This window comes from Diceros bicornis, chromosome 2, assembly GCF_020826845.1.
Source record: "Diceros bicornis minor isolate mBicDic1 chromosome 2, mDicBic1.mat.cur, whole genome shotgun sequence".
NCBI lineage: Eukaryota > Metazoa > Chordata > Mammalia > Perissodactyla > Rhinocerotidae > Diceros > Diceros bicornis.
The window spans coordinates 20,495,885-20,521,779 of record NC_080741.1 but is presented as its reverse complement, the minus strand read 5'-3'; the positions used below and the strand labels follow the sequence as shown (position 1 = coordinate 20,521,779).

The 25,895-nt window shown below is 42.2% G+C and overlaps 1 protein-coding gene across 1 annotated transcript in view; it reads right to left on the bottom strand.

Annotated features, from left to right (window-relative positions):
* CPNE4 (copine 4) overlaps positions 1-25,895 on the bottom strand; it is a 456,919-nt gene that overhangs the window by 13,712 nt on the left and 417,312 nt on the right. Inside the window, exons 9-13 of the mRNA XM_058553151.1 lie at positions 25,774-25,860; positions 22,945-23,004; positions 12,554-12,687; positions 3,949-4,003; positions 811-862 (exon numbers count right to left, since the gene is read on the bottom strand). Coding sequence (XP_058409134.1) covers positions 811-862; positions 3,949-4,003; positions 12,554-12,687; positions 22,945-23,004; positions 25,774-25,860 — 388 coding nt within the window. The remainder of the gene's footprint in view (positions 1-810; positions 863-3,948; positions 4,004-12,553; positions 12,688-22,944; positions 23,005-25,773; positions 25,861-25,895) is intronic.

The following is a 25,895-nucleotide window of genomic DNA, read 5'->3' as shown; positions in this document are numbered from 1 at the left end:
TATCATATTCTTGGACATTAAGTGCCAAATCTGTGAAATAAACTGTTGGATGCTCCACACACCCCACTGGATCTGAATTCACCCTGGTTCAGCCCCCTTCCTCCTTGACAAGAAAGAGGAGAGAGACACGGACATTTCTACCTACTGCACTGTAAAAATGTCTTATGATCTTCATAGCAACAAATGTACTGGGCTCTATTTGTTATTTAGAAAGCAGGAAAAAGAATTCTAGAATAAAATTTATCACCATAGTTGTCATCATCATTATTTTTTGAAACTGTGTTGGGGAACTTCTAGCTGGAAATAACGAAACATGGACCAAAGCCTTTGAGAATGTTCTTTCTGGGATAAAACCATGAAGCTACTTGTTTGAAGTCACTTCAAACAAGTATCCTTTGCCAACATGTTGAACGTGTCCAATGATTTCCCTTGTTTTCCCCTCTCCTTATACCTTCACAGAGAGAAAGTTGTGAGATATAAATACTTGAAGAAAACGTGGAAAGCAGAAAGAGGGGTATCTTATCACTGCCCATCAGGTGAACACCCCCATGTGTTTTTGGCCAGAGGAAACCAGAACTGGCATCAATGTTCTTGCTGTAAGCTCTTCTGCCTTTTCTGGCTCTTATTTTTCTGCTCTGTGTTGTGGCTGTCTGTTGCCTTTGGAGGAGCATGGTTAATTTGGACCCAGAAAGCCTTACTCTCTGCTGTGGACAATCATAACCTATAAACTGCATCAGAGGAGAGAAACTAAAATGGGAAGATAGAAGCAGAAGAGCTGTGAGGTACTGGCTTTTTTAGGTCGTGATTTACCTGCACATTCTGGGTTGTCTTCATTAAAGTTGATTGCAAAGTCATGAGAGACCTAGACAACGATTAAAATTTAAAAAAGGAAGAAAGGAGAATTACAACTTGAATCCAGTAAGGAGGCACTGGGGTTGAGAGTTTGCAAACAAATGTCCATTACATTCATTATGTGTTAAGCAGCAGGAACCATTTTAAGCCTTTACACAATCAATCTGAGATGGAGGGTGAATTCTAAGCTCCCTGTGGAGTTGAGGTGACAGGAAGATTTTCTGGAATCAGATAAATGCTGGCAGGAGGGGAGAATACAGCATATAAAAAAAATCCCAGAAAAGATTTCAGAAAAATGTAACTCCAAATAGCTTCCAGATAGAACTGGCCACAGACTGGAGGCTTAGATTTGGCTGAGTTTTATTTGGACCCAGTGATAAAAAAAAAATGATAACTCAATAACCCAAGCTGTCTGCTCAACACGGTGATGGTTATAAAGGCTCTACCTAAGCTGTTGACATTTAAGAATCATCCTAACATGAGATGCAGAACTATAGGGCACGAGGATTTTCACTTATATACAGGTAAAATAGACTCCACTCTACTTTTGAAAAAGTAATAAAGTAATACTCTACCTTACAATCGTCCAGCACAAATTCCTCTACCTGGCAGGACCTTTGCACAAGGTCAAATAACATATTGTTTATTTATTTCTTTCTAAAACCTGATAAAAACAAGAGGGCTGTTCTAGCATCTGGACATTTTTATTAGATCATTTGGAATTTTACAGAGACTTTCAATTCAAAGGTTATTTCTAAGCACTGACTCTCTCGGGGTTTAGAAAATAGGTCATTGTGTTAAAAGACCCCTCTTTTCTTAGTGGGAGGTCTGAGCTGATGCTGTTGGTGCCTGGCCCAAATTCACTTGCCCTTAGCACTTCCAGGCAAGTCAGCTGACTTCCAAACATCTTACCTCCTTTATTTACTTTATTTATTTAAGTTTTTCTCAGGCCTCCAGAGTCTGTTTTGCCACCCAAGTGACAGTAATTAATCTCCCTTGGGAGCAGCCTTTAATCAGTGGCTGACAGGAGATGGTGTGTCAACACCCCAGCTCTCTTATCCCTCAGGATCTGTGTTTGCTCTGCATTGTCTCCCAGGGTTCCAGCAGGATTGAGCTCCAGCTGCTGATAGCGGTAACTGACTTGTTAGTATACCATGTTGACTTCCTCCCGTTTCTCCACTCTCTATTGGGGTTTCCTCCACCTCTCAAATAATCTACTTGCACCCAAATTCTTGTCTCAAGGTCTATTCCCGGGAGAGTGCAAACTAAGACAGGGGTGCTTGCGGCTCAGTTTTGATGCAAACTCTGAGATCTTATCCTAAAGTAGTAAATGATGGTGACCTTGTAAACTCTCTGGGGGCACCTGCTGCTGACACCATCAGTGCCTGTCTGGGGCAGAAGGGAAATTAGAAAAAAATGGAAAAGGGGTATTTAAATGGCTTTTGGGGAGTAGAGGTGAGGATATGTGAGGAATGCCTGTTAGGACAGCAGGAAGTGTAAGTTGGCTGACAGGCAGGGTGGTGCTAGGGGATCAGGTGAGCATGAGGACTTCAGAAAACAGAAGGAAGGATAAGTTACTCCAGGAGCGGACCAGGCAGATGTCATGGATGAGAAAAGGAAGGCCTGGAACAATGCATACTGCACCCCTTTGTCCTCAGCCTTGCTGGGCCAGGCTGAGACCGGAAGACTACCCGGTGTGCATGTGGTGGAGGAAACTCAAGCAATTCTGGGTATTTGGACTGGTGATTGTTGAGGTACATTCCAGTATCGAGGCTCAGAAGCTCTGTGAAGAAGGTGGGCGCCCGCCTGCTCACATTCTGGAACTGATACTCCATCTCAAGGGGACTGCACCTCTTCAGCTCTGGCTAATTCTTGTACATGTAATCTTTTCATCTTAGTGTTGCCATGCCTTTCAGTTTTTCCAGAGAAGCCAGAAATGTGGCATTTTATATGAAATTGTCTAATTCTTACAAAAAATTTGTGTGTCAAATATAATTCATTTGTGGCCTGAATGATGTCTACAGGCCACCAATTGACAACTCCTGTTCTATATTCTTCCTCCCCATGTGCTCTATTTCCAACAAATGCTTCTAGAATTCTGTAGCCATGCCCAGCAGGGAGGCTAGTGTGGGATACAAGGCAAACAAGAAGGAGGACAGGTCGGGGGACATGCCACTCCATTCACTGCTCACTCCAGTAGCAACGGGGAGATGGATTCCCTCTTTCACAAAGGGCACAGAAGGGGAAGGCCCTTGTCTGATAGCTCCAGGGTGGGAGCAAATGTCAGCATCTGCCTCCTGCCCTGCAACTCAGACACAGTCAGTAAAAGAGAAAGGGACAACTGGGCAGTGTTGCTTGCACTTAGCTCAGGCTCAGAGGCATCGGTGAGGCTGGGGCAGGGACGCGGCTGCCTCTCCAAGGCTCTCCCACCTGGGGGAGCTGAATTTCCAGTGGAGAGTGTCCCACAGGGGCATCTGGTATACCACAGTAGAGTGCCTCAGTTCACTGCAGCTCACATCTCTCTATACACAGTCTTCACCTTCTTTATGTCATGAGAAGTCAGTATCAAAACCAAATAGGATTTCAATGTATTCAGAGGTACCTTTCAGCTTCTCAATTCTCTAAGCCAGAGTGATTCTTTCTTTAGAACTTCTCTGTGTCTCCCACACAAGACTGGCACTCAGAGACTTGGAATGAGGAAGTCTGTAGATTTCATTGTCATGGACTCTGACTCTTGGCCTTGTCAATAGGATCTTTCTCTAGGGGAGATCTGAATAGATAGGTTCTGAGCCACTAGACAGACATCAACTTTCTGAGTGTTTTCTCAGCCTCTGACCATATCTATAAGAAGCTAAACAATGGAACCCTTCTTTTAGACCTCTGAGAAGACCCATCTAGAATACCAGGAGATTGGGTTTCATCAAACAACAGGCTCCAAGGAGCTAATCTCGCTAATTCTGAAGACCTTTTCTGACTCTTTGGGCCCTGCTTACATAATTACATCAAGGGCTCAAAGAGTGAGAGTCCTGTGAAGGAAACCCAAGTTATCCTTTGTCTACAGCAAAGTGAAAGACGACCCCATCTCTACTCACTCACCGTGTACTCTGGGGGTATCCTGGCACCGAACCCAAAGGCTGGGAACATTTTGTCACTGAAATTAAAAAAAAAAAGAAGTTGCTTCATTCGTTTATCTAATGAGGGAGAAAAACATGAACCTGCATTCCCTAGCTGGACATGTTACTATGCCAAATGCCGACTCATGCTTCTTGATTATCTGTGGTAACAGAGGATAGCTATAGCATGGGTAATTAAAATCAAGAAATAATTTACAAAGTTCATTACAGTCATTAGCCTGCAACTTCTTCCCTGAAGTTTTTGCTAGATTTGATACTAAGGAATAAAATGGCCCCAAGATTTCCCCACCTCTCCTACCCCAGTTTTCTGTCTCCTTTGAAAAGTGATCACGAATTAGGTAACTCCAATGGTTGACTGTGTTAGGATTTTTCGTATATATTATCTTTTAAAGTCTTTATAGGGATGGATTATTATTCCCATTTTACAAGTGGGAAAATGCCTTGGGAAGTAAAGTGACTTGCCCAAGATCATGCTGCGAGCTAGAGCCAGGGTTCGACCCTTGACAAGCCTGAATCCAAGGGGGACGTTAAAAAGCAATGGAAAGCTCAGAAGGCTGGCTAATGGACAGAGCTGGGTTCCAACCACAGGACTCATTGTGTCCACTACTTTATCTCGTACCAGCAGCGAGAAACTGTTTACATGTCTTCTCTTATCTCCTGAATTCAAAGGGAAGCTTTGTATTAAAATCTTTACATCTCCACTGCCTCCCTACCCCAAAGAGCACCTTCAGCCTAATACTTGCCATAGAATACGTGCTCAATAAATATTTAGTGAATACATAATCCATGAATTGGATCATTATGATGTGGCTATGCAAAGAAGGGAGAATGCTTGTGAAAACCCACGAGAGTCACATTTATGTCTTTTGCCTTGGTTTCTCTTACGTATATTGAAATTCCTCTCTTAATTGATTCATTCATGTATGCTGTATCTTAACTCTAGCCTTACTGCTTTACTGTACTACAGGTGAGAGGATGAGAAGGAGAAGAATTAACATTTATTGGCACCTACAATGTGTTAGACATGATGTTAGGCGATGCACGTACTTATTTAATTCTCACTCAACCTTTGAAGTTCCATCTACTTATTATTCCCATTTAACTCATGAATAAACTGAGTCTCAGAAAAGCTAAGAAAGTGGCACAAGGTGTTTACCAGGGAGCAGGGTGTGATTCCAAAGCCCATGCCTTTTCTGTTATACCATTCTAATTTAATGATTATGTATAACGTTAAACGTGATTTCCTTCTGGCACTTCCAGTAACTGAGTCCCCTGAACAGACAACAAATGAGACTCTTCTTAAGCAAATTTTGTGCTCTCAAGGGGTTGTTGCAATGGGGCTCTGGAATATTGCTCTTGGCAGAGGGCATGTTCTTCTTATGCCTTCTACCTTTTACTTTCTCTTCCATTAAAAACACAACTGAGATTTGCTCTTGGAACAATTCTCACATTTCTCAGTTCTTTGCAGAGTTAGTCAAAAAGAAAACGAAATTCAGATTAGGGCTCGCTGCCCCTGAACATTTCTGTAAGCAAAAGGAGACCCCCCCCACCCACCCGCCAAGGCTGACTGAGAAGTCAAAGTATCAGAGCCAGATTGTCACCCATCATCATCTAACCAATTTAGAGGTCATTAGTAGCCAACGATAGCTTTGATAAAACTTCACCGAAACACTGCCAGTTTGACCAAATTTGGGATAGAGGTTAGAAGATACAAGGAAACCAGAATTCTTCAAAATCAAAGTCTAAATTCTCCAGAAAATCACCAGCTCGCCCTCTTCCTCTCTGTTGTGTAGATGTGGCTTCGTGGTGCATCGCAGATAGCATATAGTAGAAAAGGTATTCATGCTGATAAAGAGAAAATCACCAAAGCTTATAAAGGATTAGCCACAGCTCCAAGAAAAAATACTTCTGATCCTTGGCAGTATTGAAATACTTTGCCACAGCAATTCGTCCTTAACCAAGACAAAGGCGAGCAGGTGTGGAAAGGACTCAGTGAGGGGGATTTTAGAGGTATTTTCTAGGTAACTCTGGAAGAAAGCTTTCCTGGGTGGAGGATGGGTCCTGTTTCTTCCAACTCAGAGATGGTTCAAAAGCCAAAACAGAGAAACCTAGGAGGCTCCACATCCTTTATTGTCTTCTTTGGTGAGTTTAGGAGGAGTGAGATCTAATATTCCATCCATTACTAATCACCAAACCAGTGTTCCAGCCTTAATGATGTTCCTTTGATACCTCCTTAGCCACCCTTGGGGATTCAAAATTTGCTGAGCAGGATGCACTGTTATGTAATCAAGTTTAAAGAGTAGGGAGGTAGGGAAAATGCCTCACCTACAAGAGGAACAATTAATGAACCAGGAGGGCATCAATTCTCTGAAGGTAGCCACCACAAAGACGCCAGTAAACATACTAAAGAAAAAATTTCAAGCCTAAGCACAATAGATTTAAACATCTGTTCTTCCTGATTAAAAATAAAACTAGGCAGAGAGGAGTGTTATTATGCAAGAGGCACGGAAAGGCAAGTTGAGCACACAAGCGAGCATGATACGCCAAGGTGTCAAAGAACTTGAGATTGGATCCACACAGCACTGACTAAAGGGGCCATTTAGCAACTATTGAGAAAATGATTGGTAGAGCCTGCCAGTCTGGAAAATTCAAGGGCAGATCACCACCTTGGTAAAGGCAATATTTCTCACTATTGGAATAAAATAGTATAAAATACAATAAAAGAGCCCATGGTCTTCAATGGTAATGAGCATGCTGTCTTGAACTTCTTAGGGGATGACCATGGTCAAAAGATCTGCAGATGGAAGATTCATTTTCAACTACCATTTTTACCCCCCTGTTAAGGAAGACTGAGATAAAGCAAAAGCAAAGACAAATTACTGCATCCATAAGGAAATGAAGATGAACTCGGAGCAAAATGGCATTTCAGAACACCTAGGCATTTAATAAAGACTGTTCTGTAAAGCAGTGGTCTTAAAAATGGGGGTACATGGAAATGCCAAGCCCTTCTGGGGATATGAGACCATGCCTTTTATTTAAGGAGATCAGTACTGAGTTCCTCTACCTCCCTATGTATTCTTTGCTGAAATTGATCTTCTGGGAACACCTGTGATGTCAAGACCTGTTCTCCATTCACACCTTCCCTTTCACAATTACCCTTCTTCACCCATTCTGCATCTTAATCACCATGGCGTTTTGCTCTAGAGTGTAAAAACTCTGCAACAGAAAATAAAGGAACACTTCTAAATGCAAATGATTCCCTAGGAAACAAATCCTTTTGCAAGTCAGGTAGTTGCCAATTTTTGCTTTAAAAAATTGTAGGAAGTGCTGATGTCAGCTGGTAGATCATTAAAATACATTTTGATGATAGACCATTAAGTGATTTGTTTTGATATATAACTTGGAATTGAAAGAATTGAGTAATACTGCTAGTTAAACTCTCCATTATCACGTACTTATTTATAAGAACAAGTTTTCTTAGTATTAACATTGATAAAAACAAAAAAATTGGATTAGAATTGATGCTAGACTCTCCCATTCTAGTAATAGGTAGCATTCATTTACAGATATGTAACTAATTGGGAAAAAAACTCCCACCATCTGTTTCATTAAGATTTTTTTTTCATTTTAAATTTTTTAGGCAATAATTAAGTATTGAAATTCCCCATATATTTATATTCTTGTGATCAATTATGCACTAATAAAGATTGTAATAAAAACTCAACCAGAAGATATTTTTAAAATACTTTGAATCTTTTCATCACAGAAATTAGAAATTTTAAAATTTATGTTCATATTTTTATTACAGAAACGTATGTTCCAATGATCAATAAAAAAATTTCAAACCAAATTTTTAAAGATACACTAGGGTGAAATTCCATGGGGGAAGGGAATGGAAATATGAATTCATGAAAAAAAGAAATAAAATTCTCACTCAAACTGAAGAGCTTGTTCATGCATTTTTTAAATGGATGATGGTGGGTATCAAATAGCTATGGCATTTAGATTCTACTGGATGCATTCACGAGAGTTATGTAAGAGTTTTATTTTTAAATGTCCATATTTACAATACACTAGAATTTTTATTCTTTGTCACTATTTATACTCATGATGGAAAACGTTAGATTTAAACGGAAAAACGTGTGAGGGAATACGCTTTTATAAAATTCTTTTTAGGGGTATATGAGCAAAAATATTTTAAAGGTAACTGGTCCAAAATGACTTTTAGATCTAATGCTATAGTCCTTTTTCCTTTTGTGTTCAGTTTATTTTTTAAAAATAAATTAAGAATGTTAAAGATAACAACCTCTAACATTTATTGAGTGCTTACAACAGGCAGAACCTGTGCTAGCCAGCCACTTTATAGTATCTAATCCTTACAACTGCTCTGCCAAGGAAACCAAGACCCAGGGAATGTAAACCTAAGGAGAACAGAGGTAGCAGAGCTGGGATCTGAACACAAGTCCCTTGCCACCAGGACCCCATGCTCTTTCCATCATCCTTGTTGATTCTGCCCTTCAGAGGAGGCTGGTCTGGTCTAACGATTCAGAATAATAAGGATAAGTCCGTCCATGTTCTTATAACAAGGGACAGAATTAGCAGAATTCACCATCCCCAGGGGGCCCTCCTGGACAACCTCCTTTCCCTCCTTATGCAGGACCCATCCTTACACAAAGCAAAGCTGCCCTGGTCCTGCTGGGCTGCAATTTATTTACGTGCCTTTCCCTCCCATGAGACTGTGAACCACGTGGGGGAAAACTGTGCTTTGTTCATTTCTCTCTGTCTTTACAGCACCAGGTGAGTGCCTGGCACCCAGCAGGTGTTGCCTAGGTCCTTAGCCATTCCATCTGACCCATCTCTCCCGATTTAACTCTGGGTCTCAACCCTGGATGCCCATTAGAATTAAAATCCTGATCCCCAGCATATACACCAGACTAATTAAATTAGAGTCTCTGGGGTGGAGCCCAGGCATCAGCATATTTTAAGTCTTCCCAAATGGTTCCAATGTGCAGCCAAGGTTGAGAACCATTGACTGGTGTTGGTAGAGTGGATAAGGTAATACTGTGATATGAACCTGTCTTCTGATTTCTAACCCAATCCTCTACACTCGAAAATACCTGTCAGATTGGGTTTCGGTTCCAACCTAGCCTCCTAGCACGGTATCCAGCAAACAATGCAGGAGACTCCTGCCTCCGTTTCTGATATCCCTGTCTCATTCTGGGGTGGCCAAATCTACAAAATGGCAGTCTGTACTTCCAAGCAGGATATTCAGTATCTAATACTCTCTTGAGAGCAGATAGACCAGCTTTGTTATTAGAGGACATTGCAGTGGTCAGAGACCCACACCTCTGCTGAGACCAAGCAGCATGTGCATGTGCATCCTTGGGAGTCAAAGGGGAGAGAACAGGCAGTGGCCTCTCCTTTAGAGGCACAGAGACAGAACAAGCCGGCAGGACAGCTTCTGGGCTTAGAACCAGAGATGTGGGGTGAGCTTCCCCTCAAGGCCACCCTGAGAAGAGCTTTACGTGTCTCTCAAGCTGTTCTATTCATGGATCACCTCGTAATGACCCATTGGCAATGACTGTACAAGGCAGAAACAAAACCCTTGGCTGTCAGAGGCTGGGAGGAATTTCTAAGGCTCATGGGGATTAAAAACCTCCGTGTCGCTGCAGGAGGGGGAACGGTGCCTTCTGTCAGTTTTTATTCAAGTGTTTCTTTTTGAGCATCAACCTCACTGACTTTGATGTGAGAATAAATTAATTCCAAAGACCCAGACTTGAAATTTCCTGACTCTGCCTGTCTATTGTCTATCCACCCACACAAAAGAGAAACCCCGAACCTTGTCAGTTTTCAACCTAGCAGCTTGCATTACACATTCTTCTAGGGAGTCTTTTAAAAGAGCGCCCAGGCTTTTCAATTCTCCTTTTCTTCCTTAGCTATTTGCCCATTTTAATGCTGAGCTGCCTTCTTTATACATATTTTTTTAAAAAGCTCCACTGAGCTGAAGAAACCTGATTTTCTTGGCCAGTTGGGGCTGATAACTTTGTTATTATCCTATTAAAATTTTAAAAAGAATCATATATGAGATTCTTCATGGAACTCCTAATGTGTTATATCTTATTTTTATACTGAATCTGTGTTTTTGAGGGAATACTTTGTCTGGCCCACATTCTAAAGGGATAACGGCTCTAAGAGATGGACAGGTCACTCTGATTGTAGTATCCGCGTCTCGCACGTGAGGTAATCAGGAAAGAGAAGTTCAGCAGCTTGTTCCGGATCACCCGGTAAATCTGCCACAGGACCACAGAGAGGGCTCTGGGCATCAGCTCCTTAATTTCTGGCCAACCTGCCAATCTTCTCTTTGGAATTCATTATTACATGGCCTTCTCCCCAGCAGAGTCAGAGGCAACTTTATGATTAAGCATCTATTGTATGACATATATGTTAAATGCTTTTACCTACTTTATCTTTTTTAGGAGCAGTTCAAGAATTTAAAAATTATTAAGAATCGTGAATATATTCCTTCCCTTCTTTCTTATCTTTTATGTACACATTATTATACTAGATTATTTGTGTATGTGTGTGTGTTAGAAGGGAGAGAATTACTATTGTGGTGTCTTGGGGAAGTTTGGAGAAGTTTGACAGTGGAAATGCAATTGGTCAGTCTTTTCTTTCCTTGGTAGAAATATCCATATGACATAAACCTCTTTAGGAATCCATCAGGTATTTGGGCCTAAGGAAATCAGAGCTGAAATTCAAGTTATTGTCAGAGTCAATATCTCAAGGTTAAGTATAAGAAGTACCACTTCAACAAGGTAATTTAAAATGCTATTGCCCTCTGTTCTCAAGATAGAGGAGGGGATGTGTCAGCAAGGGCCTGAGTGTTCAAATCTCTTTGATTTTATTGGACTTGTTCATTCATTCCCCAACTGCCCTCATGCCCATTTGAGTTACTGGCCCTGATCAAGCTGAATCCAGAGACTCACCAGCAAGAAGGACACTGATGGGACCTTTCCTGTTACCTGTCCTATTGTTTTATCTGTACATTCTGGTCACTAGGTTGTATCATTCCCCACAGTGCCTGGGGTAACAGGTTTTTAATATGGTTATTACCAATTTTGAGACTACAAAGAACAGAAACCATGCTATCTCATAAAATTTCTCTGAAACTGGAGGATAAAGTCACTTTCTTTATTTTCCTGGTTTAAAAGGTCAGTCAGTTAATTGCTGCTCTTTACTACCTAGCCTTGTTTTACAACTACAACAGGGGGTCAACTGAGATTTACCCCTATTTATATTTACATTGGCTCTACTTCAAAAAGTCTTCTTGAACAAATATGTGAACAACGGCACATCAATCTGGAAGTACTGGAAAGGTAGAAAAAATTCAGCCGAATGCAATTTATGTAAATCGCTTCTTACAGGGAATTCTCTTGGTGGGAAAGGTCAATATTTACCATCAAGTAAAAATAAATATAATACTGATCTCATCTCAAAATCATGTTTTCTATATACACACATACAAACACACACACACACACACACACTTGCATAGGCACACACACACGTGCACATGGGCAGACACACATTCTCTGCTAAAGTGACCAATAGCTTTTCAGGTAGGTGACACAAAGCGATTATGAGCTTAGGCTGTGGAAGGAGATAGATCTGGATTCAAATCCTGCCTCTGGCTGTGTGACAGTGAACAGATTACTTAACCTCCCTGCATAGTTTTCCTCTTCTGTTAAACAATACTTACTACATAAGGGTTAATGTGATGATTAGATGCAATAAGGTTCAATAAACCAGTGCTTAAACACCAAAGTGCACACAAAGCATCTGGGAATCCTGTTAAAATGCAGATTCTGATTCAGTAGGTCTGGAATGGAGCTTGAGATTCTAAGTTCTCAGGTGATGCTATGCTGCTAGTCCATGGGCCAAACTTTGAATAGCAAGGCATATACTAAAACTTTGCAAAATGAAAACCAAAATTGCAACCCAGTGGTCTTTCAAGCTAATTAAGAGAAGAAAGCTGGGGGCCAGCCCTGTGGCTTAGGGATTAAGTGTGCGCCCTCCGCTACTGGAGGCCCGGGTTCGGATCCCGGGCACGTACCGACGCACTGCTTCTCCGGCCATGGTGAGGCTGCGTCCCACATACAGCAACTAGAAGGATGTGCAACTATGACATACATCTATCTACTGGGGCTTTGGGGAAAATAAAGGAGGAGGATTGGCAGTGGATGTTAGCTTAGGGCCGGTCTTCCTCAGCAAAAAGAGGAGGATTAGCATGGATGTTAGCTCAGGGCTGATTTTCCTCACCAAAAAAAAAAAGAGAAGAAAGTTGAGAGAGGCTTTTTTTTGGTGACAAAGGTGAGCATGGCATGACCTCACTTTCTCTAGGTGAGGAGAGGATAAAACATTTGGGGCGAGTTTTTATTCTGTTCCTTCATGAGCCTCCACATGAGAAGATGCTAGACTTAATTTCCATTCTTCTCCCAGGGATCAGCCAGAAACCATCAGAACCCATCAAGACGTGATAAGACCAGAGCCGACCGGAAGTCTCATACCTGTCGTAGTCTTGGCAAATCTCCCCCACAGCCACCAACGCCTTCAGGTACTCATTGGGTTGGTAAGGGTGGATGTAGTGCAGGGAACAGCTGTTCCTGGGGTCCCCATTTGAGGCAGTGAAATCTATTGCTACCTGGAAGAGAAAATAGGAGAATGGTTGGATTTAAAATGAATGCATCCTGTAGGAATTGTGATCAGCCTTGAGAAAGAAATGGCTGAGATGGAAAAAAGCAGCATGTTACATAACCTGCCAATAAGGCAAGTTAGAGAAGAAATTAATTAGTTTCAGAAATTAGTTATTAATTTGGTTAAGGCCATTTCTGTAGTCTTCAATCTCCCTTTCCCCTAATACCCCCTCTTCTCCCTGTCCGAAATGAAACTCGAGATTAACATATACGTCAGGAAGTCCAGCCACTGCTGGTCTACATCACCTGGCAGCAAATATAAGTAAAATATCACAATTCACTAAGAAAAGACTTCTATGCTCTCTAGGCCAGACAATTCCACCTCTGAGGCACAGGCAAAAATCTCTTAAAACTAAATTCTGTGTTAAAGATACAGTCTATATAAGAAAGCCGTTGTCATATTTTCATGAATGGCCAGTTGCAGAGAGCTGTGTCGAAGTGGTTATAATCAATTTTCTTCAAGAAGTAGCTCCATGTAAGGCATTCAGCTTTTGGTTCCCATTTATGTAAGAACTCCTGCCTATAACAAAGAAGGTGTCTAAATTCTACAGCATTATGGGTGGGAAGTAGAGAAGGGAAACCTCTGTCTTGCCACCAAGTAGTCATTACCCTTGAACTTAAATTTTTTCTGACCCCGAACATCATCTAAATAAAAGTTGACATGCAACATTTCTTAACAACAACAACAACAACAAAATGCTTAAGCCTGGAGGGTGCTGAAATGAGAAGGAACATTTCTTCTAATTTCCAACATCATTACCATTTAAGTAAACGTTAACCCAGCAAACACCTCTTGAAAAAAATGTGTAAGCTTAGGGGTGGGGAGGGGAGACGGAGGGATTAAAATGAAAGGAGTTGTAGGGAAAGAAAGAAATGTTCGTGTTGCATCTTTCCTTTCTCTTTGGGCTTAAGCAGAATCCACTCACTGGCTTAGTAATGACAGAAAGGCTCTATTTTCTCATAAGATCTTGTGGATGGGAAATGTTATTTTTACAATATTTGGCAAAATTCCATTATAACAAATAACTGGAATGTCTCCTTGGATTTATTAAGGTGGGAAGTTACTTCTGCAAGAACAGAGAAAAGGTGCCATGAAGGATCAGCCTATAAGAGTAAAATTGACAGGTAAAAAGTGTAACCCACGTCTTCTGTTGTAACCCTCCAATAGAATCGAAGTAACTAGAACACAAAAAGCAATAGGCTAACAGTAATCTACTTACAACCTCTCTTTTTTCCTTTCATAAAGTTATTTTTTCATCAGTGCTTTTTTCCCTCACCCCTCCGTAGGACTATGTTGAAAATAAATCTAAGTAGGATTCAAAATCTATTCTCAGAATACCCAGATGTTTTCAACAAGGGAGTGCCAATTGATAAAATGCTAGTACTAACAGTGTTTCCAAAGGAAAGGTCATGTGAAGAAAATTTGCACAGTATTTCCCTTACCCTTAGAAGACCTCACTTCGGATAACAAAGAGAAGAGAGGAGTAACCTTTATTAAAATCCTACTCTGTGTCAGACACTGTGCTAACTGCTGTACAGGCATTATGTTATTTTCATAAACACTCTGGGAGGTAGAGATTATTATTCTTTTTTATTGATGAAGATCCTGATGCCCAAAGGTGATGACGGGCACACAGGTCATAGGGGATGGAGCTGGGTTTAAACCCAAGTCTATATGGCCTCAGAGACTCTGCTCCCCCGTTATACCATTATACACCCAAGAGAACATGCAAGTCTATGACCAACATATCAAGACGTCTCATGGGTATGTTTTATTCCTATGGAGAATGGGAAGGATTTGGCCTGGAGGAAGAGAGACTAGCCAGGAGACAACTACAGTAATTTAGGAGAGAAGAATGGCCTTGAATGAACAGCTTTTTATGACCAAAGCAGTTATAAAGGGTAGGAAAAGGGCAATTGAAGTGTGTGTTGTGTGTGTGTGTGTGTGTGTGTGTGCATGCATGTGCACATATGAGTACACAACAGTGGGAGAATGAGTTACTGAGGATGACTGGAGGTGATCTAAAAGAACCAGTTAAATCAAGTATCTTCTGAGGTAAATTTCAGCCTGAAGGTGAAAGCCAGTCCACCAGAAAAAAGAGAGGAAGACAATAGGTGAAGGATCTTTTAATAGAGGACTGTGATGAGAAGCTACTTTGTGTGTGTGGCAGGGGCTACATGTATTTTGTGAACAAAAAGGATTGCCAATAACGGGTACCTACGGCTTACCTCGCTTCTCTTCATGGTGCCCTTCATCCTGGATCACCACACACCTCTACCTGTGCTTCTTGATACTGCATATGGCACCTATCCCATGTGCTGTTTACCTGACCAAGTGTCAAGGGTATTCTGTGATGACAGAACATGCTGGTGTCTTAATATAAAACCAGAGACTGAAATCAGACCAGAGGGAAAACCTCCATAAAGAAAAATGACAACTCAAGAAACATAGTTGTCTTTCTTATCCTTCCCAGGTATAGACAAGATCCTCCAAGCATGCAGACACCAAGTGGCAGCACCTGAGCCCAGGTATATCTCCTGGATGAGTATGTTGCAGTATTGGGAGAAATGCATGCAGTGTCTGGATGAACATACATGGATTTTGGCAATAATGTATTTTAAAATAAAAAAAACATCACGCAGCTGGGACTAGGGTAACACAAAAAAGGTGACTAGGGCATGAACTGGAGAAGGCATTCATTCTCAGCTGACCCCACACTTGCACGATCCTGAGAGTGAGTGCCTCCTGAAATTTTGCAGCCTAGGTGCCTCTCTTGCCTCACCCTCATCCTGGCCCTGCTACGTCATTTCATTTCTATCAACTCTTCATCCTCAGGCTTGGAATAATTCCCTTATGCTTAACAAACTAGGGTGGGGCAGAGATGATGGCGAGAAGAGGATTGTGATTGAAGATATTAAGGATAGAAAATGAACAGGATTTGGTGACTGATTGAATGTGGAGCTGGATGCCAGTTAAGTAAGGGAGTGGCCAGACTTCTTTGGGGATGAAGGAGATTACATCTCCTGGTGGAACAACCCGAACACCAGCGTCAGAAGGCTGGTGTTGGACTGCCTGTTCTTGGTGATGCCGTATAGAGATAACAAACATGCCTGTTGGAAATTTTACTTTTTTTCTGCAGGCAGAACTCTGAGATTTCCACTTTTCCCATGGGGACAGCCCCAGTGTCTGTGACAACCACAGAGGCTATTCCGGCTCAGGAGATTCTGATATAACTTTGGAGAAGGGTATGAACTTAAAGATTATCTGATAAAAAAGGAAATAAACCAATGATCCTTACCACCTACCCCTTTCTGTAGTTTCCAGTGCTTATAACAAAAATATTTTATCATTTGGCTAGACAGCAATGGCTAGTCTTAAGCACATGGCAGCTAAGATTTTTTTCCCCAGGCAACTGATGGAAAAGTCTTTCTCAAGTTTCCCAGATGCAGCTGGAGGTAAAATATCTATCTTCAGGAGGTGGCCTTCTACCAAGAATTCTCTGTGCTCTTTAAGTTAGCATTAGGGGAAAGAGAACAGAGTGAAAGGTTAGGTTTATTTTAAAAAGCAACAGGGAGGCAGTGAAAGATGGAATTAAGTTGAGAAATAAAAGCAGGAAAATGACTGAAAAATGCCAGTGTGTGCATATGGCTACTGACGCCTGGTTTCCTGAAGGCCTGTGGGCTCGCAGAGCTGCAACATTTTCATTGTCTGATATGAAGCATTTATGAAAGCCTGTGGTTCTGCTGTGCGCTCCACTCTGCTCAGCGGGCAGCCGGGGAACAGGCGCCTGCCTGCCAGTTGCTCTCCACTTCTGCCCAGGAGGCCTCTCTCATCATTAAGCAGAGCTGTGGAGCAGCTTTGCAAAACCTCGTGAGGTAAAACTGCAAAATGCTCCCTCCATGCCACCAAGTCCCCAGTGCGCTTCGCTGCTTGCCAGAAAAGGCTGGAAGGGAATGATGAGCATCGTTCTTTGGACATTTTTAGCTTCTTACACGAAACGAGCCCACTCCTCAGATCCCTTCCCTGCCTGTCATCAGTGGGCCATTCGGGAGCGTCCTGGACGCTTTCTAAGGGAAAGCTGCTGTGAACCAACTTCTGGGTGGCTGCCTAATCTCCCTGCAGTCAACCTGCAGTCAACCTTTGTGGTATCACCTGCTGGGCCAGTTTTTTTTTTTTTTTTTCTTTCAGATCTGTATACAATTTGGACCTATACAACAAGCCTTGTAGGTGGAGATACTATTTAGTCTGGATCATTTCTTAAATGATAGGTTAAATTCTTGGGCTTTTCTATTTCCTCAAAACTCCATAGGGGGCAAAGAAATAGGAACCTAGACTAGATGGAAAAGACCCCTGAGGTGACCTGGTTCATGTCCTGGAAATTGCAAAGCGCTCCCCTCCTCAACCCAGAGCTCATTCTTATTTCTCCGAAGCCCACACCAGAGTCCGTCAGTGTTTAATCCAGGATATAAAGTAAAGATTTAAAACCTAAACTGGGACACACTGTGGACATAGGATGCCCTAAATGTGTTAGGGTCAGAAAATATTTCCTGAGACAACCTTTACTAGGTGACTTTTGTTTTTAGGCTTGAAAGTTAATCTGGGAGAAGCCACATTCAGTTTATTAGATTACAGCACATTATATTGTTAAAATGTAGACGACAAAGTCAGAGATAAAAGAAATCAATACCATCTTTAATTTTTAAAAACGACAAATAATAAAAATTATCATCTGAAAATAATAAGAAAAAAGGTTTTTTTGGTCACGTGGACTACTTGGGAATCTGACACAAGATCTATATCCTCTCATTGGAAAATGCACACACCCAATTCTGCACACAATTTTGGGAGGTCAAGGATGCCCCTGAAGACAATCCTTGTTCCTCAGGAATTCCACTAGCCTAGTGAGTCATATTTTCTTTTTCTTTTCTTTTCTAGTTATTGTTTATATATATAAAATATATATAAAATAATATAAAAATTATATATAGGACATATATACTTTTTACATACTTGTAATAATCATAGGGTAGCTCTGCTTTACATTATTTATATTCTTTTTTTTTCACTTAGCACTATGTCATAAATATGTCCTCATATCATTATAATTATCATTTAAAATGGCTTTGGGCCCGCCTGGTGGTGCAAGCGGCTAAGTGCACGCGCTCTGCTGCCGTGGCCTGGGGTTCGCCGGTTCAGATCCCGGGTGCGCACTGACACACCGCTTGGCAAACCATGCTGTGGCGGCGTCCCATATAAAGTAGAGGAAGATGGGCATGGATGTTAGCCCAGGGCCAGTCTTCCTCAGCAAAAAAAAAAAAAAAAAAAAGAGGAGGATTGGCAGATGTTAGCTCAGGGCTGATCTTCCTCACAAAAAAAAAAAATTAAATAAAATGGCTTTATCATAGTCCACTTAAATGAAGTACTGTAATTTACATAGCCATTGCCATTATCTTATTGTTGGACATTTAGGTTGCTTGCAACTTGTCTCTGTGTAAATCTGTTTTACAATGAACATTTTTGTGCATCTGGAAAAGTAATAACTTTCAATGGAAACATTTAATTCTTCTACCATTTTCTTTCCAAATACCTTATGGTGTTTGCCTCTTCTATGCTGTCTATAACTTTGTATTTTGTCTGTGAAATTTTAGTATCTGGTTTTATTTTTAGCTGCTGTGTCATGTGCCAAACATACTGAACTCAATCTCTCTCCCCGTAGTCTCTCTGTCACCTCCACCCACCTCCTCCAAGACTGCGATGCGACAGTTGCTCTAGAATTCTCATGACTCGAGGATTCACATGAAGAACAAGAATTATCCTCAAGGGCATTCTTGACCTCCCAAAACTGTGTGCATAATTGGGTGTGTGCATTTCTGATGAGAGGATATAGACTTTGTATCAGATTCTCAAGTGGTCCATGAGACCAAAAAAGAATAAGAGTCATTGATTAGGGATCTTATTAGCATCATTTATCTCTTTCTCTCCACTGGGCCTTCTCCTCTGCTTATGGTCAGATTCTAGCCTGAAACTTTCCCTCTTTGAATCCTCAAGTGGCCATCCTCCTTTTCCCCTCTTGCCTTCCCTTTGCTGTCAACCTTCTTGAATGAATAGTTACACCTGCTGTGTTCACTTCCTTACTTTCTGTTTACACACTAACTCTGGGTTCCCCCTGTCTCATTCTGCTGAAATTGCTCTTTTGAAGATGATCTATGCCTAGTCATCACGTAGCCCAGTCAATGTTTTTTATTCTTCACCCTCTGATTTCTCTTTGGCACACGGCATTATCGCCTTTGATCTTGTAACCTTCTCCTCCTCATCATTTGAGTCACTGCCTCCTCCTGGATCTCTTCCTCTGACATCTCTTCTCTTACTGCTCGCCCCTCTTTCCCCTGCTGCCAAATAGAAGTCTTCTACAATTTTCTGTCACCAGGTCCCTTTTCTTTCTGTATTCTTCTCTTTGGCCATCTCATCCAGAATCATATATGTGCAGCCTCCACTTGTCTCCTGAAACCTAGGTCCTTATTTGTAAGTGCCATCTCCACTGGGATATCGGAAAGTACCTCCAACCTGTCCAAAAGCAAATTCATCATTGTGTCCGGAAGCTCCTCTTGATTTCCATATTTCTGTGAATATTACCACCATGCCTTGCCAGTCAGGCACAAAAGATTTGAGGCTTCCTGGACTCCTCATTCTCCCTTGCTTTCCATCTCCTCATTGGAGCGTAGGCTAAGGCTTACTGACTCCCTTTCCACAATGCCTCTTCCTACTGCTGCCCCGCTAGCTTAGCCTCTTACTACCTGTCACCAGGACTGTTGCAGCGGGCTTTAACCTCTTCTTGCTTCACCTGTCCGAGTCCCCTCACCACCATCAGTACCTTCACCAAACACTGCCCGATTTACGTGCCTAAAGCATGTGCCTGATTGCTTCAATGTCTTGCTCAAGAGTCTTTTGAACATTCCCTTATCCATCAAATTACCTCAAAATTCAAAGCCTCAAGTTCTTAATCCAAACTATTTCCCAAACACTCCGCTAAATATATCCTGTTTACTCGTATTAAGCCAAGCAAGGTTTCGGTATCTATCATTAGAATGTATGGATGCATAAACATTTAAAAGTTCATAGGAGTGCTTTTCAAAGCAAAAACCTAGTATCATATGTATTCATCCAATTTCCTCTTTTCCCTAAACCTTACCTCCCCTTGAAAGTTTAGGGTTCAACCCATTGTAATTCAACAAAAGTATTTGGAGCACCTAACATATATCAGCCTAGCACCTGAGGGGAAAGATGCTCCACTTTTGACATTCTTAAGGTTGAACCAGAAGCACCAGGCACCTGTGGAAGGTGCAAAAGCTTTCTCCTCACCCTTGTTTGTAATGTGTATTGGTCAGAGTCTTGAAAGGAAGCAAATGGTCCACTCAAAAGAGATGATTGAGGAGAGTTTAGTAAAAGGACAATTCAAAAAGGTTAAGGAAGACTAAAAAGGGTAGAGAGGAGCAGTTATCAGAACTTAGTAAGAGTACCATCTGCAGGACAGGGCACCTGACAGGAACTGTGGCCTTCTGTAGAGGGGCATGATCACTGCCAAACCACAGCCTGGCAGGTAGAGAGCTGACGGAATAAGTGCCTAACTTCTCTCTCCTCCCATTCTTTGATCTCTGGTTGGTGCTTCCCACTGGTCAAACCTGACCCAAATCCACGATCAGGAGAGCCTGGCTAGTGCATCCACAAAGGTTGGCCTCCTGGAGCATAGAGGGGAGAGGTAGGGAGGGTGAAAAGTGGAGGAAACATCCAGAACTTAATTTCACTGCTGTCTCCTGCAGGTCTGTCTCCAGGGAGACAGAAGTCCATCTTGGCTAAGCTGCTAGCCTTGCTCAGGAGCCATGGGTCATCTTATGTGCCAATGGGAGTTTTTGCTTCTCTAGCTCAAAGGTGGAATTACTGCCACCTTTTTTTCCCTCTCTCTCTGCTCTATCTATCTCCACGCCAGGAAGCTCTCTTCTCCTGAGTTCTCATTCCTCTGTTACTTTCCTTTCATGTTGCCAGATGGTTTCAATAAAATTACTGGGCAGATAATAAACACTTATAGGCCAAATTAAATAAGATAGGTTAATTTTTATTAACAGTTTGCATTAGAGCTTATAATTTACATTAGATTGCACTGCTTGAGCAATAAGAAATTAATAACGAGAAAGCTGACTTAATTTTGGAGGAAAATGATATTGAAGTGACTGGTATGAGTTCTTTAATAGAAAGCTCAAAATAGAACACCTAGCAGCCTTCTTCTGCGTCCTCAGCCTAAAAGCCTTACAGGAGGAGGGGTTTTGTGGCAGGCACTACTGATGGCCCATCCCTTTCCCCGCAGCATTTATCTCATTCTCCTCTTTTCAATCCTTGCTCCAGACTGCTCTGCCCCATCATACCCACCATAGGTCCACCAGTTGACACTGGAGAGGCTGAGAAGCTGGGACTGGGGAGGTGGTGATGAGAACCACTAAGGTGGTACCTCCCAGTTGGGGAGGGTCAGCAAAAGTGAGAAAAGAGGGGAGAACAAAGTTGAGAGGGCAATCCGTCTGTCGGGCAGGCCACACGGGCCTCTGTGAGTCAGGATGTGGAGCTGGGATCCCTGTGGGGTTACACTTGTAGTTTTCATGGGGGTTGATTCTTTGCAGCACAACTCCAAGGGCAAAGAAAGCCCTTGAAGGTTGAATAAAGAGTTGTTCAAGAGCATGTGATCTATAGAATCTAAAACAGACCCGAATCAATAGAGCTTTCCTTTGAAAACCTATAAATAGTTTCCTGAAATCACTCATTTGCCTAAGATCTTGGGACACTATTTCCAGTAGCTCTCCTTTATGACATTGCTGGCTTCTCTACTTCCATTTGCATTCACCCAGAGGAACAGTGAGCCCATAGGACAGCTACAGTTAGGTGTGTGCGCTCTCAATGAGCATGTTTGCTACCTTCTTTATGTGCCAGTGTGCATGGAGGAGGGCTGGGTGGGTGAGTCTTTACAGAACCTTAGACTTTAAAGAAATGACCAAATTCTATAATTAACTCATAAAAATTCAGGAGTAAATGAACAACGCCCTGAGTTTAGGAGGGACATAGGTAGACCCCTCTGAGATGAGAGCAGAGGACAAGCCTCTAGCTAAGGAGAGGTTGGCCTATCAAACAACCCTTTATCTCATCTTTTTGGGACTCCCCCTTTTAGTCCTTTAGTATCACCATCCCTGGTCCAAGAATACTCTCTTAGGCTCAAACCTAGGCAAAAAAATTAAACCCATTTTCCTTGCCTTTCTCACATGACTGGGCCAGTTTGGGGAGCTAAACAGGCCTGAGCTTCAAGAGTACATTTCTGTAAGATGAGGAACAAATACTGCACAGATTATGTTTCTCTTGTTTGCATCCATGTTGCTTTCCCATAGGTTTTATCAGGTCTATCTCTTGCCATCTGGGGATTCTCTTCCTGGAGGGCACCTAGGAGAATTTTGAATATTAAGCCACTGAAAGAAAGTTGTTCAGGGCAGATGGACTCACAACCTTGGTCTACCTGTGCACTTTAAAAAGACCCAGCCCACCCACCCAAACACATACTAGGAGTGTGTAAATCCCAGGGGCTCACAGATTACATCTGGGAGATGATCCTAAATCCACACACCGAGTCTAGACATTCACTCTATTTCTCAATCTGGATTTCAGCCTGGTTGTCTAGTCTTTTGGAACTCATTTTCATTGCCTGGTGAACCATTTGGATGGCTTATTCTTGGCACTGACCGTTGGGCATGACATTGGGGCTTGTGTTCTGGCCACATGAATACCACCAAGGCATGTGCCTTGGCCCAGTGGGACTTGCTAGCATGGTTCACTTCTTCTCATCCCTCTCACCAGGTGATGGGACCTGGCAATCTGCTCACTGCCTCATGCTTCATATAGTTACTGAAAAAATGGGAAGCAGTCGGATGGTTCTCCAAACCACCTGCGGTTGAGTGGCATGAGTTTCCTGATATGATGCCAACAACCATACCCACTGGAGAAAACATAAGTATGAACTCATTTTAAAAACATGATATCATATAATATTTCATTGATGAGACTTAAACAAAGCTGACCCAGGGTTTTAACAGACTTTTGTCTCTTTGTGCCCCCAACCCAGCACCATTCCCCACACCTTGCTCCCTGAATAAGAACAAACGTGGAAACAACTTACTGTAAACTGGATTTGGCAGCCACCCATGATGTAATCCAAGAAAGAATGCATTTTGTGGATCTGCATAGGAGGAGGAGAGGAAATGGTTTTAGTAACAGCATGATTTGTTTCCATACAGATTGAAGGCCTAAACTTTGGGGTTAGGCTGCCTAACTAGAGGAAAGAGCAGGGAGAGGTCTTTGGTAAAAGATGGGTCAGTTGATTTTGTTTCGTGAAGGGAGAGAAAGAAAGCATGCTCAATTCAGATGGCCTGTGAGGGCTGCAAATACTGCCCCTGCTCCCCTCTCTTTTGGTTTATGCATGATTTTAATCAGCCTCTGCCTCTGGGGTGAGACTAACACTATAGTTTCAAGGGTCACCACTGTTTTGAAATCAATAAAGTCTCATACTTGGCTTCAGTCTTGCTCCCCGTGCCTAAGGCCCAGTCCTGGAAACATTCTGAAAACCACAAGTAATCTTGATTGGCAGCATCAAAAGCACAATTGCCTGAGAAGGCCTTTACAGTGAGTGTTCAGTTAGGTAGATCCCTCCCATGCCATGAACAACAATGACTAACATTTATGGAGCACTTACCGTATTCCAGGCACTTAACATCCGTTATTTCACTTAATTCTTAGAACAACCCTATGAAAGTGGTACTATTTTTATTATTGTGCCCATTTTATAGATGAGGAAGCTGAGGCTAAGCTCGCTTATCTAGCAGATGGTGGAGGTGGGAGTCGAATGGTGGCAGTCTGGACTGCATAGTCCACCCTTTCAACCTCTATGTTGGAAGTCGGCATGATCCCTGCTTTCTGCCCAACCACCATAGCCTGTGTTCTCATGTGCCTTACTGGTTTCTGGTCTTAATTTCTGCTTCTTTATGATTTACTGCTTGACCCTTGGTGATATTCATCTATGCATTTATTTAACAAGGACTTATTGAGCCCCCACTCTGCACTAGATGCTAGGGATATAGTGATGAGAAAACAGACATGGTACTTGCAGTCATAGAGATGTTTTGATCTTTTTACCTGGACAAACACTAACTGTGATTTTTGACCCTCACTTCTCAGATTCCATCTGATGCTCAGGGCAACTTCTCAGAGACTGACCCACAAAATCCTGTGTTGGTGTCCCTAGGTACCACCTCCAGGTGACACACATCATTGGCAGACTTTTCTCAGAGCTGATGCTCACTTGACCCTCTGAATAGTGCCTGTTCCTGGCTTCCTTATGGCAATGTTTTTCCTGAGAGTTGGGACACATACTATTGTCTGTGTATCAAGAAATTGAGAACTTGGAAATGAGTTCAATAACACTGGCCTCTGAACGCTGACCTATAAGACCAACTTGTGGAGGATCAAAGCAGATACATGCACAGTCACCTTCAGGAGACAGACAACCATCAAATTGGTTCATCTAGATCTTTTCTCCTGCCTCTCAGGGATGGTCACATGACTCTTTTGAATGTACCTGGGATTTGATTTGCATATGTAGATAAGATGACCAGAGGCAACTGCCTTTGAAAGAAGAGTTTATTACTCACAGTTCCCCGAAGGATAGGAGGTATGTCATACCATGCAGGGGACCACACCTGGAAGCACGAGGGTCAGTCAGGAGGCAGAAAGAGTGAGGGGAAAGAGTGGGCAAAAAAGTCTTTCTTGTGGTTTTTTGGGGGAAGGAATGAGTGAGGCAGGCAAGCAGCTAAGCAGGTTTAGGACTGGATAGTTTGAATAATTTTGGCAGGCTCTGGGATATAGCGGTGGTCTCTAATTGTCTGAAGCCTGGCTTTGGGGTGATACAGGGCAGCGGGAATATTGGCTGAGTGTGTGAGAATAAAGGAGGTGGTTGGGAGCACAGGCTCTGGATTGGTTGGTCCACATATCAAAGGCAGGCTTGCAGGCAAGCTGTTTGCTATCTCTAGGAATTAGCTAACCCTGGAAGGGGCAGATGTCAGAGCATCATAAAATATAGAAAATAAAAGACATGATTAATACAATGACCCCAGATGGCCAATCATAATACATCATCCCCTAGTCCCAGTGATTGGTTCAAGGGGTTGGCATGTGACCCAAACCAGACCAATCAGTCTTTTCCTTTACTCTCTTGTTATGTAAGGATGTGTTCCTACAGCTCTTGGCAGCCATAGAGAGGCCAATCTGGGAGGAGGAACCTGACATATGTATAGAGAAACTGGATGGCATTTAAGTTCTATATGGTGGAGTCAGACAGACATCAGTGAAAATCTCAGCTCTTAAACTTACCACTTGTGCAACTTTGAGTTGGTTACATTATCTCATTTGAAAGTAGAAATGTCAGGGGTGTGATAAGAATTAAATAGAGTTTATTATAGTTTCTCTCGATAGTAAGTACCCAGCCAGTGGTAGAATTATTCTCAAATGTGATTTAAGAGGTTAATTTTTAATCTTCCCGCATTGTCTTGTTTTCATGGTACCCTTTCAGCATGGGTGCGGTGCCACGTACAAATCACTGAACACTGTGACAGGTACATCGTAGATGCTCTAGAAGTGTTGATTTCCTCCTCTGGGGATCTCCCTCTGGTGCGGCCCTGGGCAGAGAAGAGACTCACCTGTGACCAGAACTCTCCTATCTTTGGGGGCAAGACTGTCCTTGTGGAGGAGATGGTGGCATTGGGCCACTACAGCTTTAAGACCACCCATGCTTACATATCTCCTTGTATATCCATTCATACATTGACTTTCTGATTTTTATTTTAAAAAAGATCACATCTCTTTGACAGTCTCTCCCTCTGACCACACAACCTGAACTCTTCCTCTCAGACATCCCTAGCTTCATACTCCTGGAAGAGAGGGGCTATGTACATACCTTGCACTGATTCAAAATCACAATGCCTGAGTTCTTGTAATTCTTCTTCTTGGCTTTGTACTTGGGGTTGATGCACTCCCACTGCACCTGCAACAAGAAGGGTTATAGCATGAGAGTCTGCT